The following is a 22,536-nucleotide window of genomic DNA, read 5'->3' on the forward strand; positions in this document are numbered from 1 at the left end:
GCAGTGCCGCTTCTCCGAGTCGCAGGAGTGGCTGTACCACGCATGCGTCTACCTCTTCGAGTCGCTTGCGTTCCTGCTGAAGCGCATCGGCCAGCATCTTCACTTGCCATTCGAGCTGCTGCACATACCGCCTTGTGTGGGGGTCCATAGGTAGGGATTCCGCTGGCGGGCGCGCGGTGGGCGACAGCTCAGACAGGCCGCAGTCACCGTCACCTTCCGCTACCTCGTGCTCTGAGCCGCACCTGTTCTTCAACTCTGTGGGGATTGTAGAGGCGGCAGCAGAGACAGGCACGCACCGTTCGTCATGCTTCCTTCCAGTCGAGTTTACATTTTTCCCGTCCGGAGAAGGATTGGGGCTCGGTGTTGGCGAGTCACAGGTGGCTGAGGCGTACTTCAATGCGAATCGGCCCTGGTTTGCCTTCTCGGGCCCTGGAAGGACATGATCTGACCGGTTCAGTGAGGCTCTTGCTTCGCGCTGACGACGTTGCTGCAAGATGGCCTCCGCACGCGCGCGGTACGGGGTACTGAGGTAGTCGTGCAATGCTGTAAGCTTCTCTTGAAGCTCATCCACTGTGAGAGAGGCGCCGGTGCTGGCTGCGCTGCCCGCTGACCTCATCACACTGTTTGCGGGTGAAGAATCCACCCAACAGAGGCCAGAGGAGAAGCAAAGAAGAAGAGGTAGTGAGGTAAAGCGTTAGGGATAGCGATGGGGCGACGATGGTGACCTTCCCAATGGAAGCAAGCCGATCAGAGAGGGCTCCCGCTCACTCCACTATCTGTGGGGATAAGAAGCAGCAGCTCTCCTCTTGCTGTGATGGAGTATCACCGAGCGAAGAGGGGGTTGGGGGTAGAGGGGCAGAGGAAACTGCCATTCATTCTTTGTGGCCCTGACGATGTGTGTGCGAGCCGATGATGAGGGAGACAAGCGTAGGAAGAATGGCGAGTGGGGAGGAAAGGCAGGGGAAATGGGTGAGAAAGGTAAGGCGCGGACATGTGAGCGGATCGCCAGTCATCTTTGCTCGAAGTTCATCATCGACAGGCCAATACAGAGATGGAGACACCGAGCGAGCGAGATCGTTGAGAAAGTGCGGTGGTGGTGTTCAGTAAAGGACCCCTCACTGAAATGAGATCCCTCCTCCCTCTCCCCTCTTCTCCATCCTCCATTTCATCCCCCCTACACCCCTTACACACATGCCCTTGACCAACAACCCGTCGACCCGACCGCGCAGGAGGGCCCTCGTCGTATCATTAACAACATGCTTGTTGAACGTTAGCGCCTTTTGTTTTGCTTCTTCGGAGTGGCGTCACGTCTGCCCCCCAGCCTTATCGGCCAACAAGGGAGGCGAGACACGTTTAGCTCGCGTTACAGTGCAAAGAGGGAGAAGGAGCAAGCGAATTGTGGTGCGAACGGCAAGAGGCAAGTAGGGAGAGAGAGAGAGAGAGAAAGAGCAGAGGAGGCAGAGGCCACGCACGCGCGAGCGCTTGTACATGCACTCCCCCCACCGCCTCCCCCCCATCTACCTCCCTCTCTCTCTCTACCCCTTGCGCCGTCTTCCTCTCTGTCATTTAAAGTAGCTTATTTGCCCCATCGAGAGTTAGCCTTCAGGAAAGAGAGCAGACAACAAGACCGACATCGTCCACCAAACTGTAGCCTTCTTTACGATTGCGTTGGGCCTAACGGCTTAGTGCTTGCCCTCTGATGTGAACAGCGCGCGGCTGTGGTACTTGCGCTTGTACCCTTGTGCTTTGCTACAGTCGAAGAACTTGACCTTCTCCGTGTCCTCGAGGTGCTGACGCACGAGGTGTAAGCCAGCTACACTGTAGTCCATGCGGCTGACGCTCTCATCCAGGCCCTCGGAGATGCACCGGCGAAGCACGGCGAGACGACGAGCACCTCGCACTTCAGAGACTTCGCCGCGGACGGCGGCGGCGCGCAGCCCCTGAATGGGTGCCGACTCTGCGGGTATCATGACAAGCGCAAGAACCACCTTTGACGCTATCTCGTAGTTGAGCACGGCCTTCTCCGTCAGCATTGACTCTAGCGCCGTCAGCAGCGCATCGACGTGGATGCTGGTGAGCGACAGCAGCGTGTAGCGCAGCTCGCTCGGCCGGATCGTCTCGATGGTAGACCACAGAAACTCCCACTCCGACATGTTCAGCAGCAGCGGGTGGCGCGGCGTCGTGTCGTCGCCGCGCTGCTTGCGCTGCTGCTCGACGTTCACAATGTCTAGTGCTTCCATCAGCCTCTCCGCCGCCTCCGCCGTTGTGGCCGTCTGCTGGCCTGCAATGCCCACCTCAGCGGCCCCGGTACCGTTTGCGTCCCCCCCGTCGAGCCTCTGCAGGGCCGCGCGCTTGGCGGTCTCCTCGTCCATCGCTTCCTGCGCCATGCGTGCTTCCTCTTCGTGCGGAAAGACGATGTCTTGCGTGCGCAGGAAGCAGCGGATGCATCGGTCAGCGCCCGCGGTCGCGACGCACGTGCTATTGGCGGTTACGGACACTGCCCATAGACCGCGCTGGTGCTGACGGAAGAGCTGGATCATTATCCAGTTATCGCCGTCCCACTGCTTCACGGACCCGTCCATGGACACAGTGAAGACGTAGTGCGTGTCCTGCAGGAACTCCACCTGCGTGATGTAGTCGTCATGGGCGTGGATGGCGCGATGGCAGTCACCGAAGTCAGTACCCCAGAAGCGCAACGACTTGTCCATGCCCACGGAGGCCACCAGCGTGCCGTCAGTGGAGAAGGAGAGCGACGTCGGAGGCAGCTTGTGCCCAAAGAGAGAGAGGTACGGCTTCATGCTATCCGCAAAGAAGAGCTGGATGTTGTTGTTCTGCAGACCCACCCCAAAGAAACGGTCATCCGGGCTGAAGGCGGCGCATAGCGGGGCCTCTGTCAGCTCAATCTCCTGCTCCTGCACGAGGGTGGCACCGCTGCCCCCAGCCCCTGCTGTCATTGCATTGTCATCCTCGCCACGATCTGCGCCACTGCTATCCGCGTTCTGAACCCCCTTGTCCTCGGTGAGTCCGATGGACCAGAAAAGTATTCGACGATCGGCCCCGAGTGTGACGAAGCCCGCGCCGTCCGGCTTCCGCACGATGTGCTTAACACCGCCAACGTGGATGGCCGTGTCGCGGAACAGCAGGGCAGACGACGCCACGTCGAGCAGCAAGACTGACCCGTCCTGTTGACCGACGCAGCAGAGCAAGGAGGAGATGGCGGACATGCAGGACGCGCCTTCGACGTCCACGCTGCCCACGTTGTTCAGCGCGCCCTTGAAATCCACGCGTGCCAGATTTGCTTCCTTGGCATCGTAGAAGTCATGATTGTCCAGGTGGTCGCTCTCCAGCAGGTCTTCCTTCACTGTCAGCGACCACATCATCACCTTCTCCTTACTCATCGACAGCAGCGCCGTGTCGGTGTCGACAAAAGCCAATTCGCGAATGTCATTGTGATGGCCCTTCCAGTCAAAGGTGTGGCGCGGCTTGAGATCCGTCAGCGTCAACACCGACGCACCTTCGCGGTCGCTCGTCGTCAGCGTCGTCGTGAAGGTCTCCATCGTGTTGCTACTGTACGTGACGGCGATGTGCAGTGTGTCGACCTCGCTGAGCTGATCGCGGGCCGTCGGCGGCACGAAGTGCACACTACGGATCTTCTGTGGGAGGAAGAAAGCGCGCAGAGAGACTACCTCTTCCGCAGCTGTCGCCGCCACAGCCGTGGCGGCGCGTGCGGTGGTGCCACCGTGCGACGGGCCCGCATGGTCTCCGTCGTCGTCGTCGTCGCCGTCTTCAGCACCGTCATCCTCGCCCACCGTGTTGCCCATCTTGTTCCTCTTACGGCTTGCCTTCTTACCCATGTTGTTCTTAGGACCTGCGTCCGCCTCCTTGTTCTCCCCCTCTGCGCCGTCGTCGCCGTCGGTTGTCATCCCTGTCGCCGTTGCCGCCGCCCCCGGGCCACGTCGTCGCTTACGCTTGCGGTACAGCTTCTTCTTCACATCCTCGGCGGTCAGCACGTGGAACACCTCCACGGTGCGACTTGTGCACCCCACAATAAAGGCGCCGTCGTGCGAGAAGTCAAGTGCTGTGATGGGCTTGTGGTACTTGCGCGGTACCGTGCCGTGGTCAAGGATCGCGCCATCCTCCAGCTTCGCCTCGGCGGAGGTACCGTTGCGCGCGTTCGTGGTGCCGCTCTGCTCTGCCGCGGCCAGCAGCGGCTCTGTATTGTATACCTTCAAGTAATTCTCTCGCAGACCACAGTAGAGGCGGCGTCCCTGCGAGTCCGCCACCATGGCGGTGATCTGCGTGTCAGAGGCGATGACAGTGTGGAGGCACTGGCGCAGGATGAGGTCCCAGGTCTTTACCAGGCCATCTGCCGATCCACTCAACAGCAGCGTGCGGTCGAACGCGGTGCTGCGCATATCACCAACGGTGCCGGTGCTGATAGACGAGGGGTGCACAACTGCCAGAGCCACAACACCACCGCGGTGCCCGCGCAGGCGGAACGACGCCTCTTGGCTTACAAGGTCCCAGACCGTGATGTCGGTGTCCTGTCCTGCCGAGCACAGCATCGAGCGGGGCGAGTCGACAGCAACGGCCAGCACTTGCGTGTCCACGCGGTGGCCAAGCGCGTAGAAGCGGCACACCGGCAGGCCGTAGTTGTTGGCAGCACTGCACGAGAACACCGCCACGTAGCCGTTCGAGTACCCGACAAATAAGAGCCAGCCGGTGCTGTATTGCTGCGACGCGGCACCACTGCCATTGTGCGCATCCACGTCGGCACCGAGCTTGCCGCCACGTTGGTTCGCCTCCATAGGCACAACGCGCAGGGTGGTGACCTCGACCGGCATCTTCACTTCGGCAGGGATGAGAGTGTGAAGCAGCTCTCCGCTGCGCACCGAGTAGACGCGGACGGCCTCGAGAGACGGCACGAAGACCGCCGCCGCCGACGTGGTGACCACGGGAGCAAGGACCGAGCGACTACTGATGTCACGGCCCCCTCGGCTAAAAGAGCTAGTGCGCGGGCAGGCGTTTCTGCCGGTGGCGGCGGCAGTGTAGCGAGACGGCACCACTGCGACATCCATCGCGAGAGAGGCATTGCTCACTACAGCGCCGCCCTGTGGCCCAACGGCGTAGCGCAGGTATGTCTTCTCCACCATTGCGGCCCGTCGAATAGAGCGAAGAGGAGCAGAGGTGGAGTTGCAGGGAGGAACTCGTCACGGCGGCGAAGATGCGGATGCGAGTGTGCGGCCTTCACGTGCCGCTGTTTGGCGAACGCACACACTACTCTTGTCTCTCTCTCTCTCTCTCCCGTCAACGAGTAAAACAAAACAAGCAACAACAAAGCGCGCAGCCACAGCTCGGGTATGCTGCCGTGTGGAATGGAGACGCAAGCTGGGGACGTGTGCGTGGGTATTTTTTGCTTTCCCTCTGTCCCTCGTCCTACAAGCGCGTGTGTATGTGTTTGTTTGTTTGATGGGGGGGGGGTGGGAGGCAGCGGCAGGGGGTGGAGGGGAAGGGACGGCATCCAGATAGCTGTGCAGCACACCTCTGCAACTCCAAATGGGCAGGCACTCACGCGGGTGGACTGTCTAGACCCATCGACTTACATGACTCACGTACGCGGAGATGATTCCGCACGACTCCACCCCCGTATGCGCGGCTAGATTGGTCGCACAGAGAAGGCAGTGAGCAATGGCTTTCAAAGGAAAGAAAAGAGACACCCATGCACACACGGCTACGTTGCTGTGGCTACGGGAAAGGTAATCCAGCGAGTCGACTGAGTTGTCAGAGGCAGAAGTGCAACACCCGTTCCCCGGCGACGAGCCTCCTTCCCTATCTTTTATATTTTCTTTTTTGGACCCTTTTGCTTCGTCTGTACCGGGTAAACACACACAGACAGACCCCAACACGCACTACTCACCACCGTACGACACCCTCCACCTCTACTGCGCCCCCCCCCTCCACCTTCAGCATGCAAGGCGGTAAAGGAAAAAGAAACTCCGCATCATCACACAAACATCAACAGCAGTAGTGTTGCTGCTGTGGCTGCAGAGGCGGAGGGGGAGGGAGGTGTCAAGCGACACGCAGAGAGAGAGAGAGAGGCGGGGCCATACACACGAGAACACGAGGCGCACTGCTGCGTCTTTTGTATTTCTCGTCCTTTCTTCAGCCTCTTCGTCTTCGTCCCGTCACTGTCCTTCAGAGATACTCACGTTGGAGGAAAAGGCGTGGGGGCAAGACAGCTGCCACCATCAACACAGTTCTGAGGCACCCCCCTCTCCCCCCACACAGTTTCCCCAAGGCGTGCTCAGCATCGCTAGAGTATGACGGCCCAGAGGAAACGCGCGTTAGATGATCCCACCGAGCTTGTTCTCCAGCATCCAGCGACCCTTTTCAAACATAATTCCCCGCACTCGAGAGCTTGTCTGGCGAGAGGTGACCTCGAGTTCGTAGCGGACCTTGCGGCGGTAGAAGTCCTTGTCCGTCACTACGAGTGTCTTGTAGCCTTCCTTCAAAAGGCGGCGATAGAGCTGGCACGCTTGCTCGGCGGTTGGCTCTATGGGCGGCAGGTGCTGACTCGACACGATGCGTTGCTGCTCCAGTTCCATGCGCCGGCGGTTGGCGCGGGTGTAGTCCGGAGGCCCCTCCTTCCACCACTTTCCACCGACGCCGAGCACGAAAGGCGTCCGGCAGAGCTGAAGCTGCACAGGCGATGTGCTAAGGGACATGGGGGGGGGCAATACGCTGGTAAAAAAAAAAGATGAGAGGTCTGGAGTCGTAGTGTTAGTAGAATATGCAGTGAGTGGCGTAGCCATCCAGTGCTGGGCTCCGCGCTGCTGTGCGAAATACACGCCGGTTGCAGGCGTGAGCTGACGCGTCTAAGCTACTTGTTTCGTTGGGGGCTCAACAGGATGAGCTCTATTCCCCCTTTCAATACAGCAGAGGAGAGCAGCGATGGAGAGGTCAGGTGGTGGAGGACAGGTGAGAGAGCGGGGGGATGGCGTCCAACGAGAGACAGAGAAAGAGGTGACCAGCGCATTAGTAGTACTCGTAGAGAGTCGTGGCTACCACAATCAAGGTTGCATCTTCAGCATACATGCAGTCTACACAGTTGAACAGACGTATTGATACCCCCCCTTCCACAAAACTAGACAGGCACAGAGTAGGCGTTCCGCGCGGCGTGGCTGCTCGAGCAATCTCTCCTTTGATGCTTGTTCGCTTCAATGGCCAATGTCCTGTAGTGCCTTCTCAAGCCGGTGCATGCATCGAGCGATACACGGGGGTAAGGGGGAAAGAAAAAAAACGAGCGCTGTCGTGCGTCAGTGCTGCTGGAGATCCTCTAACCACGTTACCACAGGCTTGCGAAGGCGACGCGGCGGTACTGAAGCTGCGCTGAGCGAATGGATTGCGGTATGCCTAGGCACTGGTGGAGCGGCAGAGATGCGGTGGTCAGCGTCAGGCGCCACCTTCTCCTTTGCTGTATGGAAGGCAGGAGGCACGGCGCCAAGAGGAGTACTTCTGCTCCCGCGGTCCGCCCGCTTGGACTCCAATGCAGCGGCAGTGCAAATCGTCTCTGCAAAAGCGACCGACGCGCTCCCTCCTGCCGATAGTCGTCGGCGCGCTGCATCGTCGCAGTGGGCGCCTCCGTGTCTCTGGGGTCTCGATTTCCTGCTCGAAGATTCACGATTGACGAGCGCGTCGCCGTTCCCGGTCAGTAGGCCCCACCCCATCGCAGTGCTTGGTGGCGTGATACAGGCTAACCTGGCATCCGTTCTACGGTGATTGAGAGGGAGCTCGTTCAGACACCGACCCGTTGATGCCCGCGCTGGTGTCAAAGATGGCGCTTCGCACAGCGACACAGATAAGACAGGGACCGCTGAATGGGCAGCACCAGCGGTCGCGCACGAGGAGGCAGGCCTACTTGCCCCAGACTTGATGGAATGCCTTTGCCGAGGCACATGACGCGGCCACATCGCCAGCGATGGTGAGCGGAGCGGCGCTGACAGTCGGAACTGCGACTCCTGCTGATTCCTCTGGCAAGATGGAGAGCCGTGGGAAGCCTCGGTTCTTGTCGGTGGGCTTCTTTTCAAGCTACGGTCTGGCGCCTCCCTGTCGATCGCTTCCACATCTCCATAGAGCAAAAACACTTGATGGGCCCGCGCCTCTTCTGCAGTCGGTGCAGCAGGAGGAGTGCCGATCTTGGGTGCTGCCACACTGCAGCGCTGATCCCTCTGATGCCGTTGAGGGGAGTAACTGAGACGTCTGTTTTGGGGTTGACAACGGCACTGCTGCCACTGTTGCGGTTCCTCTTGCTGGGGCAACGTTTGCCACACACCTGCGGCCGCCTTCTCGCTGAGAAGACTGCGTAGCACGCACTCGGGGACTAGCACTGTACGCCACCGCATCTGCCACTCTTCCTGTTCCAGCGCCCACAGTTGGCTCAGGTGCAGACGCCGATGTGTTTCTTGGCTCTGCAGCAGGAGCAGGGCGCCCATGTGCGTGCAACGAGCATGCAACCACTGCCGCATGCGGTGCTCAGCTCCACAGAGAGTGCGTCGAACTGAGGCTTCGTCCTCCCGAAGATGCGCTGCTCTTGACGAGGCTGTAGAAGCCAGAGCTGGCGGCGTCGGCAAGGGGACGTCCACGTAAGCGGGAGCAGCGTGTTGTGGCGGCTGCTCATCCTCGTGAAGCTGCACTGTTTCGACGTGAAGCGCGCTAGAGCTCCAGGACCGTTGCTGTGCCTCCATCCTCACGCTATGTGGCCGCGCGTGGCTAACGAGACGCGGCTGAGCAGCCGCCTCGCCATCTTCACAGGAGTGCCGTGCGAGTCTTTTGGCGAGGCCCACCAGCCGCAGCAGTTCCGACACGGCGCTACGTGTCAGTAGTTCGCGAAGATGGGACTCGAGGTCGAGGAGAGGCACCACCACGGCAGGATCAAGAGCACTCTGCTCTTGATCTTCCTTGGTTTGTGGTGCTGGCGCGTGTGATGCGGGCGACTGGCTGATCGTGGACTCATTTTCGTCTGCGAATTCTTCGATGCTGTAGTCCATCCACGAGCTTTGTAGCGAGGGGCTGCAGAGCAGATCGTTGGACGCCAAAGGGGCATCATCACCTGTTCGTTGCTTCGACTGCTGGTGTTGTACAAGCGTCACTCCTGGGCTGCCCTCGTGCGACTCACTCGCCTCCTCCGCAGCGGCGCAGCTCCAGCTCAGAAGGACGCATTCGGCACCCTCCTCCGCGGCCGCACCATCGTCGTCCCAGATATCTAAAATCCGGCAAGTACCGCTGCCGGCACTGTCACAAGCGCCACGGGAGGCTGTTGTGGTGTGCCCGGGAGAGTCGTGCGTCTCACAGCAAGACAGACGAGTGTTCGACTGCGCTTGGAGTCGAGCGCGAGCCTGGGTGGCAACGGCGGCGGTGCGGGCACGAGCAAAAGCGCTCACGACGATCGACACTGTCTGCTTTACCGCAGTCCTGCAGTATACCCTCCGCCTTCGAGCCCCATTCTGCAGAGCTCCAGCATGTTCGGTGTCGTCATAAATGACCTGGCCTTCGTCAATAGACAAGCATGAGGCTACGTAGCGTAGATGCAGGGCCGTACCCCAGTCCCGCACATGCAGAACGTTTCGTCGACTGGAGTAGTAGAGCGTCCCTTTCCGCGCCAATGGTGGTGAGAGGGAGGCGACACCGACGCCTTCGTCGACATCCACGACAGACAGCGACATCCACATCGCCAAGAGGAGGCAGCGACCAAGCAAGCCCAGTGCAGGGCCTTCGTGCCCTTGAGCACTGCCGCCAGCGTCGCCACTGCAGCACCGCATGGCGGTCTCCACCACCCCCCTCCATGGGTCATTATGGTGTGGGGCCGCTGCATCCGCCGCCCCACTATCGTTCCGCGAGCCGGTGAGGCAGCGAAAGTGGTGGCGTTGGGCGAGTCGCCACACGCGATACAGACGACCGAAGACGACTTCAAAGTCGACTGCGTACCAGGAAAGGAGGGCAGCGACAACTGGCGCTTGTGCCGCGCGCCCCAGCGGCGGTGCTGAGCTCGACCAAGGGAATAGGGAGTGAGACGGCGCGCCAACACGAGGTGCCGACGAGCCATTACACTGCCACTTGTGTGGAGGCGAACTGAGGTGTAGCCGACACGTCACGACCCCATGCGCCTCGGGCTCAAGAAGCAGAGCGTGCGCGGTGGCGGAGCCACAGGGCAGCTTGCGCGAGCCATCAGCTGAACCGACCACGGCACACATTAATCGCTCAAGCACCCACACAAGCACCGCCTCTGCCTTGGAGATCTCTGGCAGCGCGGCTTCCATGAAGGGCAGAGAGAGCGGTGCTGCAGCTGGTCTCGATGCTGTGGCTCGGTAGCGCATCCAGCGAGACAGTCGAAGATGTGCGAAACCGCCCTCCTTTCCTGTCGGACAAGCGGTACCCTCAGCTCTGGAACACAGGTCAGCAGAGCAGCACCAGCTCGAATCAGCATCAGCGCGGAACAACAGGTGTGTTTCCACCGCTGACGCACTTCCTGTCCTCCATTGCAACGTGGACGGCAACAAGTCCAACGCAGCCTCCAGAGCGCGAACAGTCAGCCACTGCGAGACGAGGTCCAACCATTGTCCGAGAGAGCAAAGCGAGTTGCACGTACGTAGCTCCGCCCACCAGCCAGGCGCGAATGCGATGGCATGGATTTCAGTCGACAGCTCTATCGAGGGTCGACACTGCGATGACGATGCATTTTGGATCCCAAGAAACATGAACCATTGAAAGAGCAGCCGCTGTGGCACACTTGTCTCGTCGGAGAGTAGAACTGGGAGTGGGTTGGTGGTGGGGTGTCGTGTCGCCCATGCACGCGCATCGTTGAGCACCGCGAGAAGGGCACACAGACGTCTGGACTCGGGTGTCGTAGAGTTGGCCGGCTGCTCACCAAACAAAACAGCCGTCGCCCTCTCTGCGTAGTGCTGAAGACGACTCCAAGTGATGAGGTCCTCGTCATGGTGGGCCTCGGCAAAATAGGGAACCGACGCGAGCTTCGAACCCGTTAGGCGGCCTGGTGGTGGTGTGACTATCGTCGCCCAGTGCGACCACAACACGTCATACGGCACCGAGTAGGAAGAGCTGCGCTCCACGTAACACCACTGCATAGCCGTACCGGTCTCGGCCTCGCTACCAGAGTCCGAAAATGTGGGGCTGGCGAGGGTGAGCCCTATTGCCAGGGCTGGCACTCGCGACAGCCGCAGGAAGACCATTAGAAGCCACGTCAGGGTGCACGCCGTGCTGGACACCGAGGATGCCGTCGGAGGTGAAGGCCGGTGTCTTTTTCCATGAAATTCATCCGTTTTCTCCTCTTGAGTGGCCCCAGCGCCGGTATGTGCGTAGAGGGCGACGGTTAGAGCTCCCGCCACCGACTGCGACGAACTAAGACCACCGCTGATCCTGTCTGGATCGCCTGCGCTGTCATGAAGTACCACATCGAAAAGGACGCAGCGTAGTCGTATACACCGTGCAAACACGAGCGCATGGGAAAGCAGTGGCGGGGTAGCCGATGGCTGCTGCAATGCCGAGCCGTCTGTGGATGCCTGGTCGCAGAGGAGCGCACGCAGCTCGGTGAGGTGAATCTGGGGCAAAGAGTTGCAGGAGTACGCCGTCCCTTCTTGTCTGCTGCACGGATCGCACAGTGCCTCTTGTTCATAGTTTATGACACCACCACTCAGATCCGACGCGTCTGCGGTGTCCACCGCTGCTGTAGAGTAGCGAAGTGGCAGCGCCAGCGACAGATCCAGCACATTCCACGAGGCGGTGGATGAGTCCTTTATGGGATAGGCGAGGTTTGCTTGGTCGTCTGCAAGGAGGGGAGAACACGAGGAGGAGGAGGAAAGGCCCTTACATAGCGGCGGCGGCGGCAGTGATGCCACTCGCGCCAGCGCCCATTCATCGCCTCCCCGTTCACATGTGTAGCAGGTGGCGGTGTGGTACGTAGTCATTACGAGCTATACGTACGGTGTCTAGGTTGAAAGCGACAAGAACGCAACTCGTGCAGGAGCACACATGCGCCCACCAGCAGGGGGAACGAAATGGAGGGTTAAATCGTGATGTGGTTGAAGGCACGCGTGCATAGCGGTGTTTGAGGTGCATCTATATGGTGCCAACGCCATCGGTGGCGCACGTTTGTCTGTCTATGATGTGTTTAGTGAGCGACTTCAGCTTCGCTGAATCAATAGCTGCCCGTCACGCAGGCGTGTGTGTGTGTCCGTCTGCGCGAGGTGCATGCGTGGGTGGCAATGGGAGTACTGCGCTCGCTCATCATGGCGAGAGGGCGAGAGAAAGAGAGGGAGGGGGGAGAAAGAGGAACACTGACGGTACTTGTTTTTGGCCGACGCGCACACGTCTCAGCAGGAGCGTCCGCCTTCTGACAACTCTGCACGAGCGCAATCTCGGGTTTCGTCATCCCCCGCTGTGCCTACGATCGGGGTCAGGAAGGAAAAAGAAGGGGCACCCATCTCATCGGACGCAGGCGCTTCACGCCCAGGGTATCAACCTGTGCGAGGCTGTCGACGTCACCGCGGTTTTCTCTCTTGCCGCATGCCCATCACTTATTCTCTCCATTTTGTTGCGCTGCGCGCTTCTCCTTGCGTTGTTTGCCAGTCGCTGATGGTGCATGGAGGGTGAGGCAGGAGAGAGTAGGAAAAAACAACAACACGCCTGCGTTCGGCCAAGGTCCCCCTCGCCTTCGGCTCCTCTCTCTGCAGAGAGCGTACAGCTGGTGGGGTGGTGGGGGAGGGGAGAGGGCCCAAGGTGAGATACGAGCGCGCTGACGACGCAGGAGAGCCGTTTTGAACTTCACCCACGAGCGGCGAGTCACTGTCGCTCTCGCTTTCCTGGCAGCCTCAGTAGAGAGAGCGAGTCCAGCGGATTCGGTTGTTGGCGTTACGCGCACCAAACACGTCCTTCCACTTCATCCCTGCTGCCGTCGCATCTGCAACAGCGGGGTGCAGGCGGCGGCACTCCTTCGCGAGGCGGTCGTACAGGAGAACATTTACAGTTGCTGCCAGGTTCATGCTGCCAGTCGTCGGGATAAAGACGACATCATCGACGTCGTGCTGCAAGTGATGGGCCGAAAGGGTCCCGTCTTCCGCACCGAAGACGTAGAATACCATCGGAAGAGGCGCGGCAGTGAAAGCAGCGTCCTTCTCGCGGGGAGCAGCGCCGTTGCGGGCACGCTGCATTGTCTCCTGCCGAGTGAGATGGCCGAAAGGGTGCTCGTAGAATGGCAGAGGAACGGCTCCTTCCACCAGCTCCACGGCCACAACGCTCACGAGGGAGGGTGACGGTAACCGCGGCTCTTTTTGCCGGTGTCCGTAGTCGCCCCGCAGCACGTCAAAGAGGACGTCCAGAGTAGGCACGCGCAGCTGCGGAATGTCACGTCCTGCGTGCGTGGGGTCGGTGCGCAGTGTGTGGGCGTACTCGGAGTGCGCCATGGCGTTCTGCAGCCGCGTTCCCGAGAAGATGAAGCTGCCGACGCGCTGTCGCACTGATCCTTCTGTGCTCTCCACAACGTCCGGGGTGGTGGCGCGTGCCCAGACACCGCCACTCGCGTACGAGCGTGTGACTTCCTCTGTGGCTGTTTGCGTTGTCGCCACCGGAAGGGATACCGCTACTGTCGTGGCGACCGAAACCCTCGTGGCGGCGGCGGCGGGTCCATGCAAACCATAGCAGCGCATCGCTCGCAGAATGCCGCCCGCGTTTGCAGGTGTCTTTGGATTCTCAACCACAATGAAGAGAAGTGGCAAGGGCGAAGAATTGGCGGTGTCGCACTGCCGTGCCCCTTGCTGACACTGGTGGAGCAGACGGCGAAGAGCTTCGCAAGCGGCAGCCTTGTCATCACCACCCTCTTTGTGGCGGTGAGACGCACCAGTACCGGCAATGACAGACTCCGCCTCAGTCACTCTCCCGCTAGTTAAGTCGTCTCGTGGTCGCTTGTTCGGCTGATTAGGAGACAAGGCACCCTCTTCATCTGAGGCCTTTTCGTAGCGCATTGTGCCCGCGGTGCACGCTACTACGCCGGTTGCCAGGTGCGTCGTCCCGCCCGACGATACCCCTTCCAGGTGCTCCGTCATCATCACCCCATAGCGCGGTTTGCCCGTCACTGCGTCGAGAGGCGGCTGCAGCACCATGCCACAACGCCGGCAACGCCAGCGTGTGCGCAGATCGAGCTCCTGCCTCTTGCGCTCCTTGTAAGGCTTGCTGTGTGGAGGCGGGGTAGAGGAGCTGGGTGATGTGCCTACTGCTTTGCTGGCGGCATCACACGCAGACAAGGGGAGAGCGTGAGGTGAAGCGCAGCTTGACGCGGGTGCCGCGGCAGTCAGCGTCCCCTCACGCGCTACGTTATCCTCAGCCACCCACGGCACCATCTCGAAGAAAGACATCGACCACGCCGTCTTGGCGCCCCATCCTTTCTTTCCTGTCATTCTGGCTTCTGGCACGGGCGGTGGCTGCTGCTGCTGCTGCTGTGGCTGTGGCGGCAGCCCGTACCCCCTATGTGCGGCCCTGCAGCGACGAGTCCGAGCTCAACGACGCTGACCGATGGAGCCTGTCCTTTGAAGAAAAGGAGCGTATAGAGAGAGAGAGAGGATGCTCGGGAGAGAGTGAGAGGAAGAGAGCCATGCGCAACCCATTGGAGCTTAGAGCTCGGCTCCAAGGGCACCCACACAACTTCATCATGCTGCTGCTGCTCTAGTGTAAGCCGAGCGGATTGTACCGTCACGAAGGTGCTTCGGACATGCCATGGAGCCACAGACACGTCCTGTCTTCTGTGCTCATAACACAGGGCTCGCGCCGGCCGCAGTCGAGCACGAGCATCACCAGTGCGCACTCTGTGCTTCTCTTTGGTTGCTTTTTCCGCTCCCTCCTTATGTGACGACCGTACACCACTCCTGTAGGAGGAGGGGAGGGAAGGGAGGAGCGTCGATGTCCTTCTACACCTACAGAGTTGTAGCCGTCTCGAATCCTCCCTCAAATTACCATCCTCACCCCTTCTCTGCATGGGTGAATGATTTAGCACGGCTGCTGTTTTCATTGTCGCATCAGGTGAAAGAGAGAGAGAGGCACGCCAGCTACAGATTGCGACCCTCTACGTAGGGCTTCGGGATGGGCATGTTGTGCATGGAGCCGCGCCCCAGATGCTTCTGCGTTCCCGCCCGGACACGGCATATGGGGCGTGACTCCTTCTTCTTACTGGACCCGCGGCTCGACTTTGCACGGTGCCGCTGCCGTTGGCGGCGCGCGAGCGACGCAGCAGCAACTTCAGCATCGTCGTCGACACCGCTGTCGCCGCCTGCTGCGTCGCCATCCTCGACGTCCTCGCCATCTTCGTCCGCCTCCTCATCATCGCTGTCCTCCTCGCCGTCGAGAAAGGCGTTGAGTAGCACCTTCTCGTTTTTAGTAACGAGCCGCCTCTGATGCGACTTAGCAATGTCGAGGAGCAGGTCTGGGGCGAATAGATAGCGGTCGAGCACCAAGGTGTACAGCGCCTCATCCTGCTCCCGCTCCACCGTCTCCTCAATCGGTGTGTACGTAACTTGCGCCACCCCGTCGCTGTTGGCTGCACCACGTCCAGCACCACCCCCCTCGTGTGGCTGCTGCTGCTGATAGCCGCTGGGCAGCTCTTCTGGATTTGTGCGCGTGAAATACACACGACTGCGGAAGTCATCTGGGTCGAAGGTGAGTTGATGGATGAGATAGTCGGCAAGCTGCGGAGAGGTGAGTAGCAGCTTCGGGCTGCCGTACACAAGGCCGGTGCGGCGGCCGAAGGGAATGTGTAGGCGGCGGACAAACGGCGAGGACATGCAGCTCAGCACGCTGCTGGTTTCCTTGTCGGTGTAACCCTCTTCGTCCTCTTTTCTTGTCGCGTCGTTCTCTAGACCCGAAGCAGAGTGTGGTGGGTGGTGAGCCTTGGGCGTGGCGATGCCTGCATGCTCGGCAACTTGGTGGATCATCTCCACAATGTCTTCATGAAGCCAGTTGCGGGGCATGTTGTGCAGCGATACCCACACGTACGACACCGGTGGCACCGGCGAGGATGCGGCTGTGTCGTTCGCATTGGATGCTCGACTATCCTCGTGAGGCGAGCCCCTTGTCGCACGGGTCGATGTGGCAGCACCGTGCTCCTGCTGGTTGCTCTTCAACGTTGCCTCGTGATACCGTTCATGCACGTCGGGTATGGCTGACCATACGAGATCCATAGCGTCCTCGCTCGTTGCGTCGGCGTCCACACTGGTGTCCACGGCAGTGTTTCTGGGGCTATTCACATCTTCGTTGGTGCTTTGCTTCGTTTGTGTCGTACTATAAAAGCACCACGTGCTGTACACTGCAGACACTGCTGGAGTTCCGCACGAGACGGCGACGACAACCGCCGCTCCTGTCATGCTTGCGGTGCGGCTACTTGATGTGCACAGCGCCGCCGCCGCGCTGGACGGGCGTGATCGCCATGCGTGACGAGAGAGCCGCAGTCCACGCATACTTCCTCCGGTCTCGTACCTCCTCGACAACAAACACCGTTGCCAACAAGGAAAGCGGAGGTACTGCAACGTGTATCAGCGGCAAGCGTGAGACTGCTGGGATGCGGTGCGCAGAAGGGAGAGGGAGTGGAGAGGACGGTAATGTGAAGTACGTGCGCATTTCAGCCACAGAGAGTGCACGAGGAGACAGGGGAGGGGGGGGGGCGAGGTAGATCAACCCAAAGCCATGCGATGGCCAGGCCTCTGAGCCTTGCATAACTGCTCAGCAGCTCTCTTTCTCTTCATCCACTCACAGAAAGCAGCAGGGCCTCCGCTGTGTGTTTGATAGCCCGCGAGAAAGACAGAGGGGCGGGCAGGCGGGGAGAGTGTAGCTGTGCTGACTTCTGTTTCGGACGGTTTGGCTCGATGTCATACAGTACATGAGAGAGGCGAGACAAGCGAGAGGAATGAAGAAATAAGGACACCAGTGAGATGCGCTCAACGAGAAGCACACAACGTCCCCCAACACCTTTAGGAAACCCAGGCGCAGTGGTGGTACAGACATATGCGAGGTAACGAAACAACACAACGACCGTGACGACGATACTGAAGCAGCAGCCGAGGTATTTCACACGTTGGGGTAGCCCCCCCCCCCCCCGGAACACAAGACAGACCTTCTTACCTTCTCCCGCCATCCTCTACCCAACTTACCCCCTTTTCGCGTCATTTACTCGACGCCTGTCCTGCGACGAACTCGATCCGTCGCACGACGCAGCTGCAATTCCATCTGTCGGCCAAACAACAGCGTCTGACGTATGTGTGGGGCGAGTGAGAGGAACGTGTTCTCGGCCGTGGTGTGCTTACTTGCATCCACATTGTGGAAGCTTTTTTCCGCCGTTGGCGGCGGTGTCGCCCCTGCATCTTTGTATGTGGCGAATGCAGCTGCGCGCGCGCTGAGTGGAGGCGGATTTGAACGTGCATCGCCCACAGCGCCACTGAGACCACGTGACGGCGCACTGGTCACCGCAGCCGTCACCGTCCCCAGCCGCCTCGGACGCGTGTCGGCGAATTCGAACGGCGCTGACACAGTGATGCCGCGCCGGAAGGTTGTTGGGTCGTAGTAATGAAGCCTCTTTGCCTCCTCGGCCTCTCGCGCCGCGTCCCGCTCATCCTGCGCACGCCGCAGGCGCTCCACAAAGACGTCGGCACCAGCGATGGGCTGCGACGGTGGCTGCAGTGACGGAATGTACTCGCACATGTGCGACGTGTCTCGAGAAGACGACAAGGGCATGCTGATCGTGTTCGTGTGCGAGACTGCGCGGTTGCTGGACACGCCACGAGCTTTCGACAAGAGAGAGAGGTAATGCGGCTCCTCATCTGGGTCGCAGTAGTGCTGGCCTAGTGAGTGACCCTCCTCGTCGATAGCTACACTGCTCCCCACCTCCACTTCCAAGTGGTTGATACTCGGCTCGAAGGTGCAGTCCTGTTGCTCCCGCTCGAGAGCCTCGTACACAGCCTGCACACGCTTCGCTTCCTTGCGCTCGTACCAGAGGGCGAGCCGGCGGACAACTGCCTGCATGCGGGCCCCCCGTGAGACGGAGTCGGTGCCGAACATGCGAGGCTGGCTATGGCTTCCCCCCTGCACCCGAGTGGCGCCCCCTAACTGCTTTCTGCTGCTGGCCTCGGAGCTCCCGATGTGCAGTGGCGAGACCTGGGAGAAGTGCGGGGACGAGGTGAATACGGCTGCTGAAGGCGGCGCGTTCTGCCGCTCCTGGGCGTGCCTCGACGACTCTGAGGTAGAGTGAGGCCCACAGGGACCAGATCCAGCAAGGATGCGCTCGACCAGGGCGTTCAGGTCTTCCTCTTCTCCATCCTCTCCATCACCGGCATCCAGGTGCGTTGACATCGCTCTGCTCGTGGACGTCGACGCGTGGTGCGTGGGCGGTACGGTTGGCGCAAAGTTGCCTACATTTCTACAGCTGCCGCCAGGGCTCACGGCGTGCATGGGGGTTCTCACGTAGGTGTTGTGGCCATCGCTGCTGGTATGTCCCCTTTGCCGCGTCAAGGCGGTCTTGTTGACGCTCAAGCCACCCGACTGCGAGGGGGTGGGCCCCGGGTTGGACGGCCGCTGTTGCTTTGGTGATGGTAGACGCTGGGACATTCGGCGAGTGTTAGTGGGGCGGTGGCGGGACTGCAGAATGGAGTCGACCAGTGCGTCTAGTTCATCATCGCCGCCGTTCGCTGTCATAGTGAGGGATTGAACGTAAAACAGCGCGGACGGCAGTTGGCAGAGAGAAGGGCTGCTTGCTTGATGACGACGGGGCGCGAGAGCTAAAAAAGGAGGAGGAGAAGCGAGGGGGAGGGGAAGAGCGAAAGTGTCGTTGAAAGGACTTCCTGTGCGGAGAGAGGGGGGCGATCCGCTTGTGTGTGAGCGAGCACCATGAACTACTCCATGAAGGCGACGTGAAAAGTCCCCCAAAAGACATTCAGCGAGAGACTCGAGGCGAGCGAGGTTTTCAGGAGTAGAGGTCAGGCCGCTCCGCCTCTTCGTGTTGCCCTCAACGCCGAGAGAGGAGAACAAAACGAGAAGGCAGCAGGGGCGTTCACTTCTGCAAGCACTCGCGCTCCGCTGTGCGCTAGCGTGAGGTCTTTTGCCTTTCCTCTAGGGAAAAAACGAAAACTGATTCAGAGACTCCTTCTTGGGCCTCTCACCCACATCGACGGAGCAGGTGTACACAGACACCGACCCACACGCAGACACACACAAGGAAAGGGTGAGCAGAAAGAAACGCGAGTATATACACGGTAGGAGGCGGGGATGGGAACCAGCAAGAGGGGGGATAGAAAAGCGAGAAAGAGACGTCATCGATGCGGTGGGGCTGACGACATGACCAGCGATCGTGGGAGGCAGGGCGGAAGGGGGAGGGGGGAGGTGGAATAGTAAGAAGTACTTGAAAGGGGAGGTGAAGGACTGAGGATGGGAAGGGCACAGCAAGACGCGAAGGGGGCCACTGAGAAACGATTGTGCACCGACCTCTTCAGCCCTGAGGGAGAGACCGCGCAAATTCTACAACAAAAGACAAGAGCACCTCTTCCCCGGGTGCTCTTCCTCATCTCTTACAGAATGCGCGTCGCGATCATAACCGTTGGCGCCAGGCGACTCAAAGCCGCCAGCCGCGCCGTCCCGCTGACCACCGGCGATGCATCAGCTTCTTGGTCCGGGGCCAAGGAATCAGCAGTCCCTCTGCGCTCTCGATCTGCGTTGTGCGCTCTTCTGACCTCGCGCGCGCCATCAGCGTTGTCATCGACAACGACCTCCTCCTTGTTCCTCTGTGCTGGCGCGGCCTCATGCTCCTTGAACGAAAGGCGGCGCCGCAGGTAAGAAGGCGAGCGCGTTCGCCCATCAGCTTTGGGATGTGTCGACGCCCTCCGCGAACCAGCGGGGCAAGCGGTATTCACGTCGGCCTGGGCGTCGGCACGCGGCGGAGGCGGAAGGGTCGGGTGTGAGACGTAGATGATCGTTTTCGCTTCTTCAGCGCCACCGCCAAGGTTAACGCAGGTCGGCAGCGGTGGCAGTAACTCCTCCGGGATGTCGGTTACGGTGCCGCAGCACGGACACAGCAGCGCTAGCGTGTTTATTGGCGCATGGAGCTCCTGTCCACACGTGCCGCAGGTGAGCTGCAGGTTTTGCGCCGAGTTGATCGTATTGCACAAGCGGCAGCGACAGGTGACGGCGCCGAGGGGGTAGGTGAGGATGCGCTGGCACCCGTAGCAGACAAGCTGGCCAAACAGCATGCCTGTCGAAGGCACCCCTTCACGTAAACAAAGCGAAGCAGATGTATCAGCGATGCACGAAGACACGTAGACAGAGGCGCTAAGCGAGGTGGGAAGAAGAGTAGCGGAGGTGAAAGACGAATGGGAGGGATGAAGAACGTCACAGCTGGAGAGAGAAGGTACCAGATTCACAATACGAGCGCCTGATGTGCAGGCGCCTTCGTGTGCGGCCGCCGTGAGAGGAGCAGCAACAGGCCGCAAGAGAGGAGGACAGGACGAGCAGAGGGGAGATACATCGACTAGATGGGCTGCATAGCACAACGCCAAACACATACGCACACGTGCGAGGGAGGGGTGTTCGCACCGAGAAGGAGAGAAGGGCGGAGAGAGAGAGTGTGTGTGCAAGGAGTTGGGGGAGAGGGCGAAGGGAAAAAGACACAGGCTAAGATACAGCTGCCGCAGCGTACCAGGTGAGCAATGCTGAGGAAAGCGCCCTAAACACACCCCTGCCCATTCCCGCGCAGGCACCATGCGTGCATACGTGATCCTTTTCTTGCTGCCGCTCAGCCATGGCAGCTTATCGGAGGCAACAGACTCGGCGGCGCCAGACGTACGCTGCCCCCCCTTTCCTCCCCTTTCTTGAGGGAGCACCGACAGCAAAAGCGCTCCTGCGCTCCATTTTTATCGGGCCAGTTACCCAAGAGACACTCAGCGATACGCCCAGGCCGAGAAAAGTGTCCCTTGTTTGGGGTCCACTGGCACACTTCGTTGAGCGTCTCTCCGCTTTCTTTGTTTTGACTCTGATGCCTACGCAGGCGCAGTCCCTCTACACGTACATGAAAGCTGAGGCAGGGGAGTTGGCGAAGGAGAGGCGTAGAAAAGCGCCGCGCGCTTCGCTTTGTTGAAGCGCCAACGCGTGAGGAGGGTCAGTGAGTGGGTGGGAAGCGGAGAGGAAGAGGTCCTGCCTCTACCCTCCCGTTATTTTTTTTCGTTTGCGCTGATGATCAGGAGTTGCTTCTTCTCCCCCTCCATTGAAGCGTGCTGTCGAGCGTGTGCGCCGATTCAGCACGCGCTCGACAACACACAGAGAGGGCGAGAACGAGATTGGGGAAGCAAATATGACTGCACTGATACCTGGAGTCCCGCTCGAGCACGCCATTTATTCAACTGTATTTCCCTCTTCCCGCTGCCACACAGCTTCCCCTTTTTTTTTCGCGTCTCTCTCTCCCCACACCGCATTTCTTGCTTCTTTGGCGCCTACTTCATCATTGCAGTGAGGCCGCCCATGTCCACCTTCGCGTGGAAACCCGTCATCAGGGCTGTCGGTGAGGCCTTCTGCGTTTCACGAGGCCTCAGCTAACGAAGTGATCACTGCCGAGGGAGGAGGAGAAGAGGGGTGGGGGAGAAGGGGGAGAAGGGGGAGAAGGGGGCGAGCAAGCGGCAGGGCTGAAAGAAAAAGGAAAAGAAAAAGCCTAAAACACCACATACGAATGCCTGCACTGTGGGCACCAAAAAAATGAGGGAGGGGAGGCTCCAGGGAGAAGGAAGGCGAAGGCGGGACAGGCATGTGAGTATCGTGACCTTTTCCCCATCCCTCCCTCCCGCCATTCCACTCCCCCCCAACCAGCCCAGTCTCCACCACCACGTCCCCACCCCTTGTCGAGAGATGGAGGGAGGAGAAGGGAGAGGAGGGGGGTGGGGTGGGGTGAGAGGGAGAGGGCGGTCATGGAAGGAGCACAAGGAAGTGCTGCTCCCCCCAATATGGAGAGTCACATGCCTTTGAGGGACAGCGTGTATGGGAGGAAGGGAGAGACGAGTCTGCACACACACACACACACACATTCATGCCGGGTAAGAGAGGGAAAATACCACCGAACAACAAACAGGGACGCGATGAGGGAAAAAGAAAACGCGTGGTAGCACACGGGCGTACAACCTCTGCCCAAACTCAGCCACACACGGATACCCGGCTAGCAACCACAAAGAAGCGAAAAGACAGAAAAAGAGGCGCCATACTGTGCACATTATCATCTCCATCCTTCTGCCCTCTCCGAGAAGGGGCAGGGGGAGGGAAAAGCGCCAATGAGAAGTGCAGAGGGGGAGAACAAAGAACAAATAAGGAAAGAGAAAACACATGGCCCCAAGAGATCAGATTCACACAGCGCACCCAAGCAATCGCGAGGCGGGTTACACACAAGGACGCACAGACGAGACGAGAGCAGGGGAGTAGGGGCAGGGGGGGGGTAGCACGAGCCCATATGGGGTTAGT

The 22,536-nt window shown here is 59.9% G+C and overlaps 7 protein-coding genes across 7 annotated transcripts; all 7 read right to left on the reverse strand.

The window, feature by feature from the left end:
• Positions 1 to 1,682: 1,682 nt before the first annotated feature.
• Positions 1,683 to 5,153, reverse strand: LBRM_14_0550 (conserved hypothetical protein; the record flags this gene model as incomplete). The annotated part of the gene is made up of 1 exon (XM_001563297.1): positions 1,683 to 5,153. One exon carries the CDS (start codon positions 5,151 to 5,153, stop codon positions 1,683 to 1,685), a length of 3,471 nt encoding a protein of 1,156 aa, XP_001563347.1.
• Positions 5,154 to 6,344: 1,191 nt separating this feature from the next.
• LBRM_14_0560 (conserved hypothetical protein) lies at positions 6,345 to 6,725 on the reverse strand (the record flags this gene model as incomplete). The annotated part of the gene is made up of 1 exon (XM_001563298.1): positions 6,345 to 6,725. One exon carries the CDS (start codon positions 6,723 to 6,725, stop codon positions 6,345 to 6,347), a length of 381 nt encoding a protein of 126 aa, XP_001563348.1.
• Positions 6,726 to 7,316: 591 nt separating this feature from the next.
• Positions 7,317 to 11,246, reverse strand: LBRM_14_0570 (conserved hypothetical protein; the record flags this gene model as incomplete). The annotated part of the gene is made up of 1 exon (XM_001563299.1): positions 7,317 to 11,246. The coding sequence occupies one exon, from the start codon at positions 11,244 to 11,246 to the stop codon at positions 7,317 to 7,319; it is 3,930 nt and encodes a 1,309-aa protein (XP_001563349.1).
• Positions 11,247 to 12,884: 1,638 nt separating this feature from the next.
• On the reverse strand, positions 12,885 to 14,465 carry LBRM_14_0580 (conserved hypothetical protein; the record flags this gene model as incomplete). Its single annotated transcript, XM_001563300.1, has 1 exon — positions 12,885 to 14,465. One exon carries the CDS (start codon positions 14,463 to 14,465, stop codon positions 12,885 to 12,887), a length of 1,581 nt encoding a protein of 526 aa, XP_001563350.1.
• A 645-nt stretch (positions 14,466 to 15,110) lies between these two features.
• Positions 15,111 to 16,514, reverse strand: LBRM_14_0590 (conserved hypothetical protein; the record flags this gene model as incomplete). The annotated part of the gene is made up of 1 exon (XM_001563301.1): positions 15,111 to 16,514. One exon carries the CDS (start codon positions 16,512 to 16,514, stop codon positions 15,111 to 15,113), a length of 1,404 nt encoding a protein of 467 aa, XP_001563351.1.
• A 706-nt stretch (positions 16,515 to 17,220) lies between these two features.
• LBRM_14_0600 (conserved hypothetical protein) lies at positions 17,221 to 18,741 on the reverse strand (the record flags this gene model as incomplete). The annotated part of the gene is made up of 1 exon (XM_001563302.2): positions 17,221 to 18,741. The coding sequence occupies one exon, from the start codon at positions 18,739 to 18,741 to the stop codon at positions 17,221 to 17,223; it is 1,521 nt and encodes a 506-aa protein (XP_001563352.1).
• Positions 18,742 to 19,610: 869 nt separating this feature from the next.
• Positions 19,611 to 20,288, reverse strand: LBRM_14_0610 (conserved hypothetical protein; the record flags this gene model as incomplete). Its single annotated transcript, XM_001563303.1, has 1 exon — positions 19,611 to 20,288. The coding sequence occupies one exon, from the start codon at positions 20,286 to 20,288 to the stop codon at positions 19,611 to 19,613; it is 678 nt and encodes a 225-aa protein (XP_001563353.1).
• Between the last annotated feature and the right edge of the window lie 2,248 nt (positions 20,289 to 22,536).

The sequence above is a fragment of the Leishmania braziliensis genome, chromosome 14, assembly GCF_000002845.2.
Source record: "Leishmania braziliensis MHOM/BR/75/M2904 complete genome, chromosome 14".
Classification (NCBI taxonomy): Eukaryota; Euglenozoa; class Kinetoplastea; order Trypanosomatida; family Trypanosomatidae; genus Leishmania; species Leishmania braziliensis.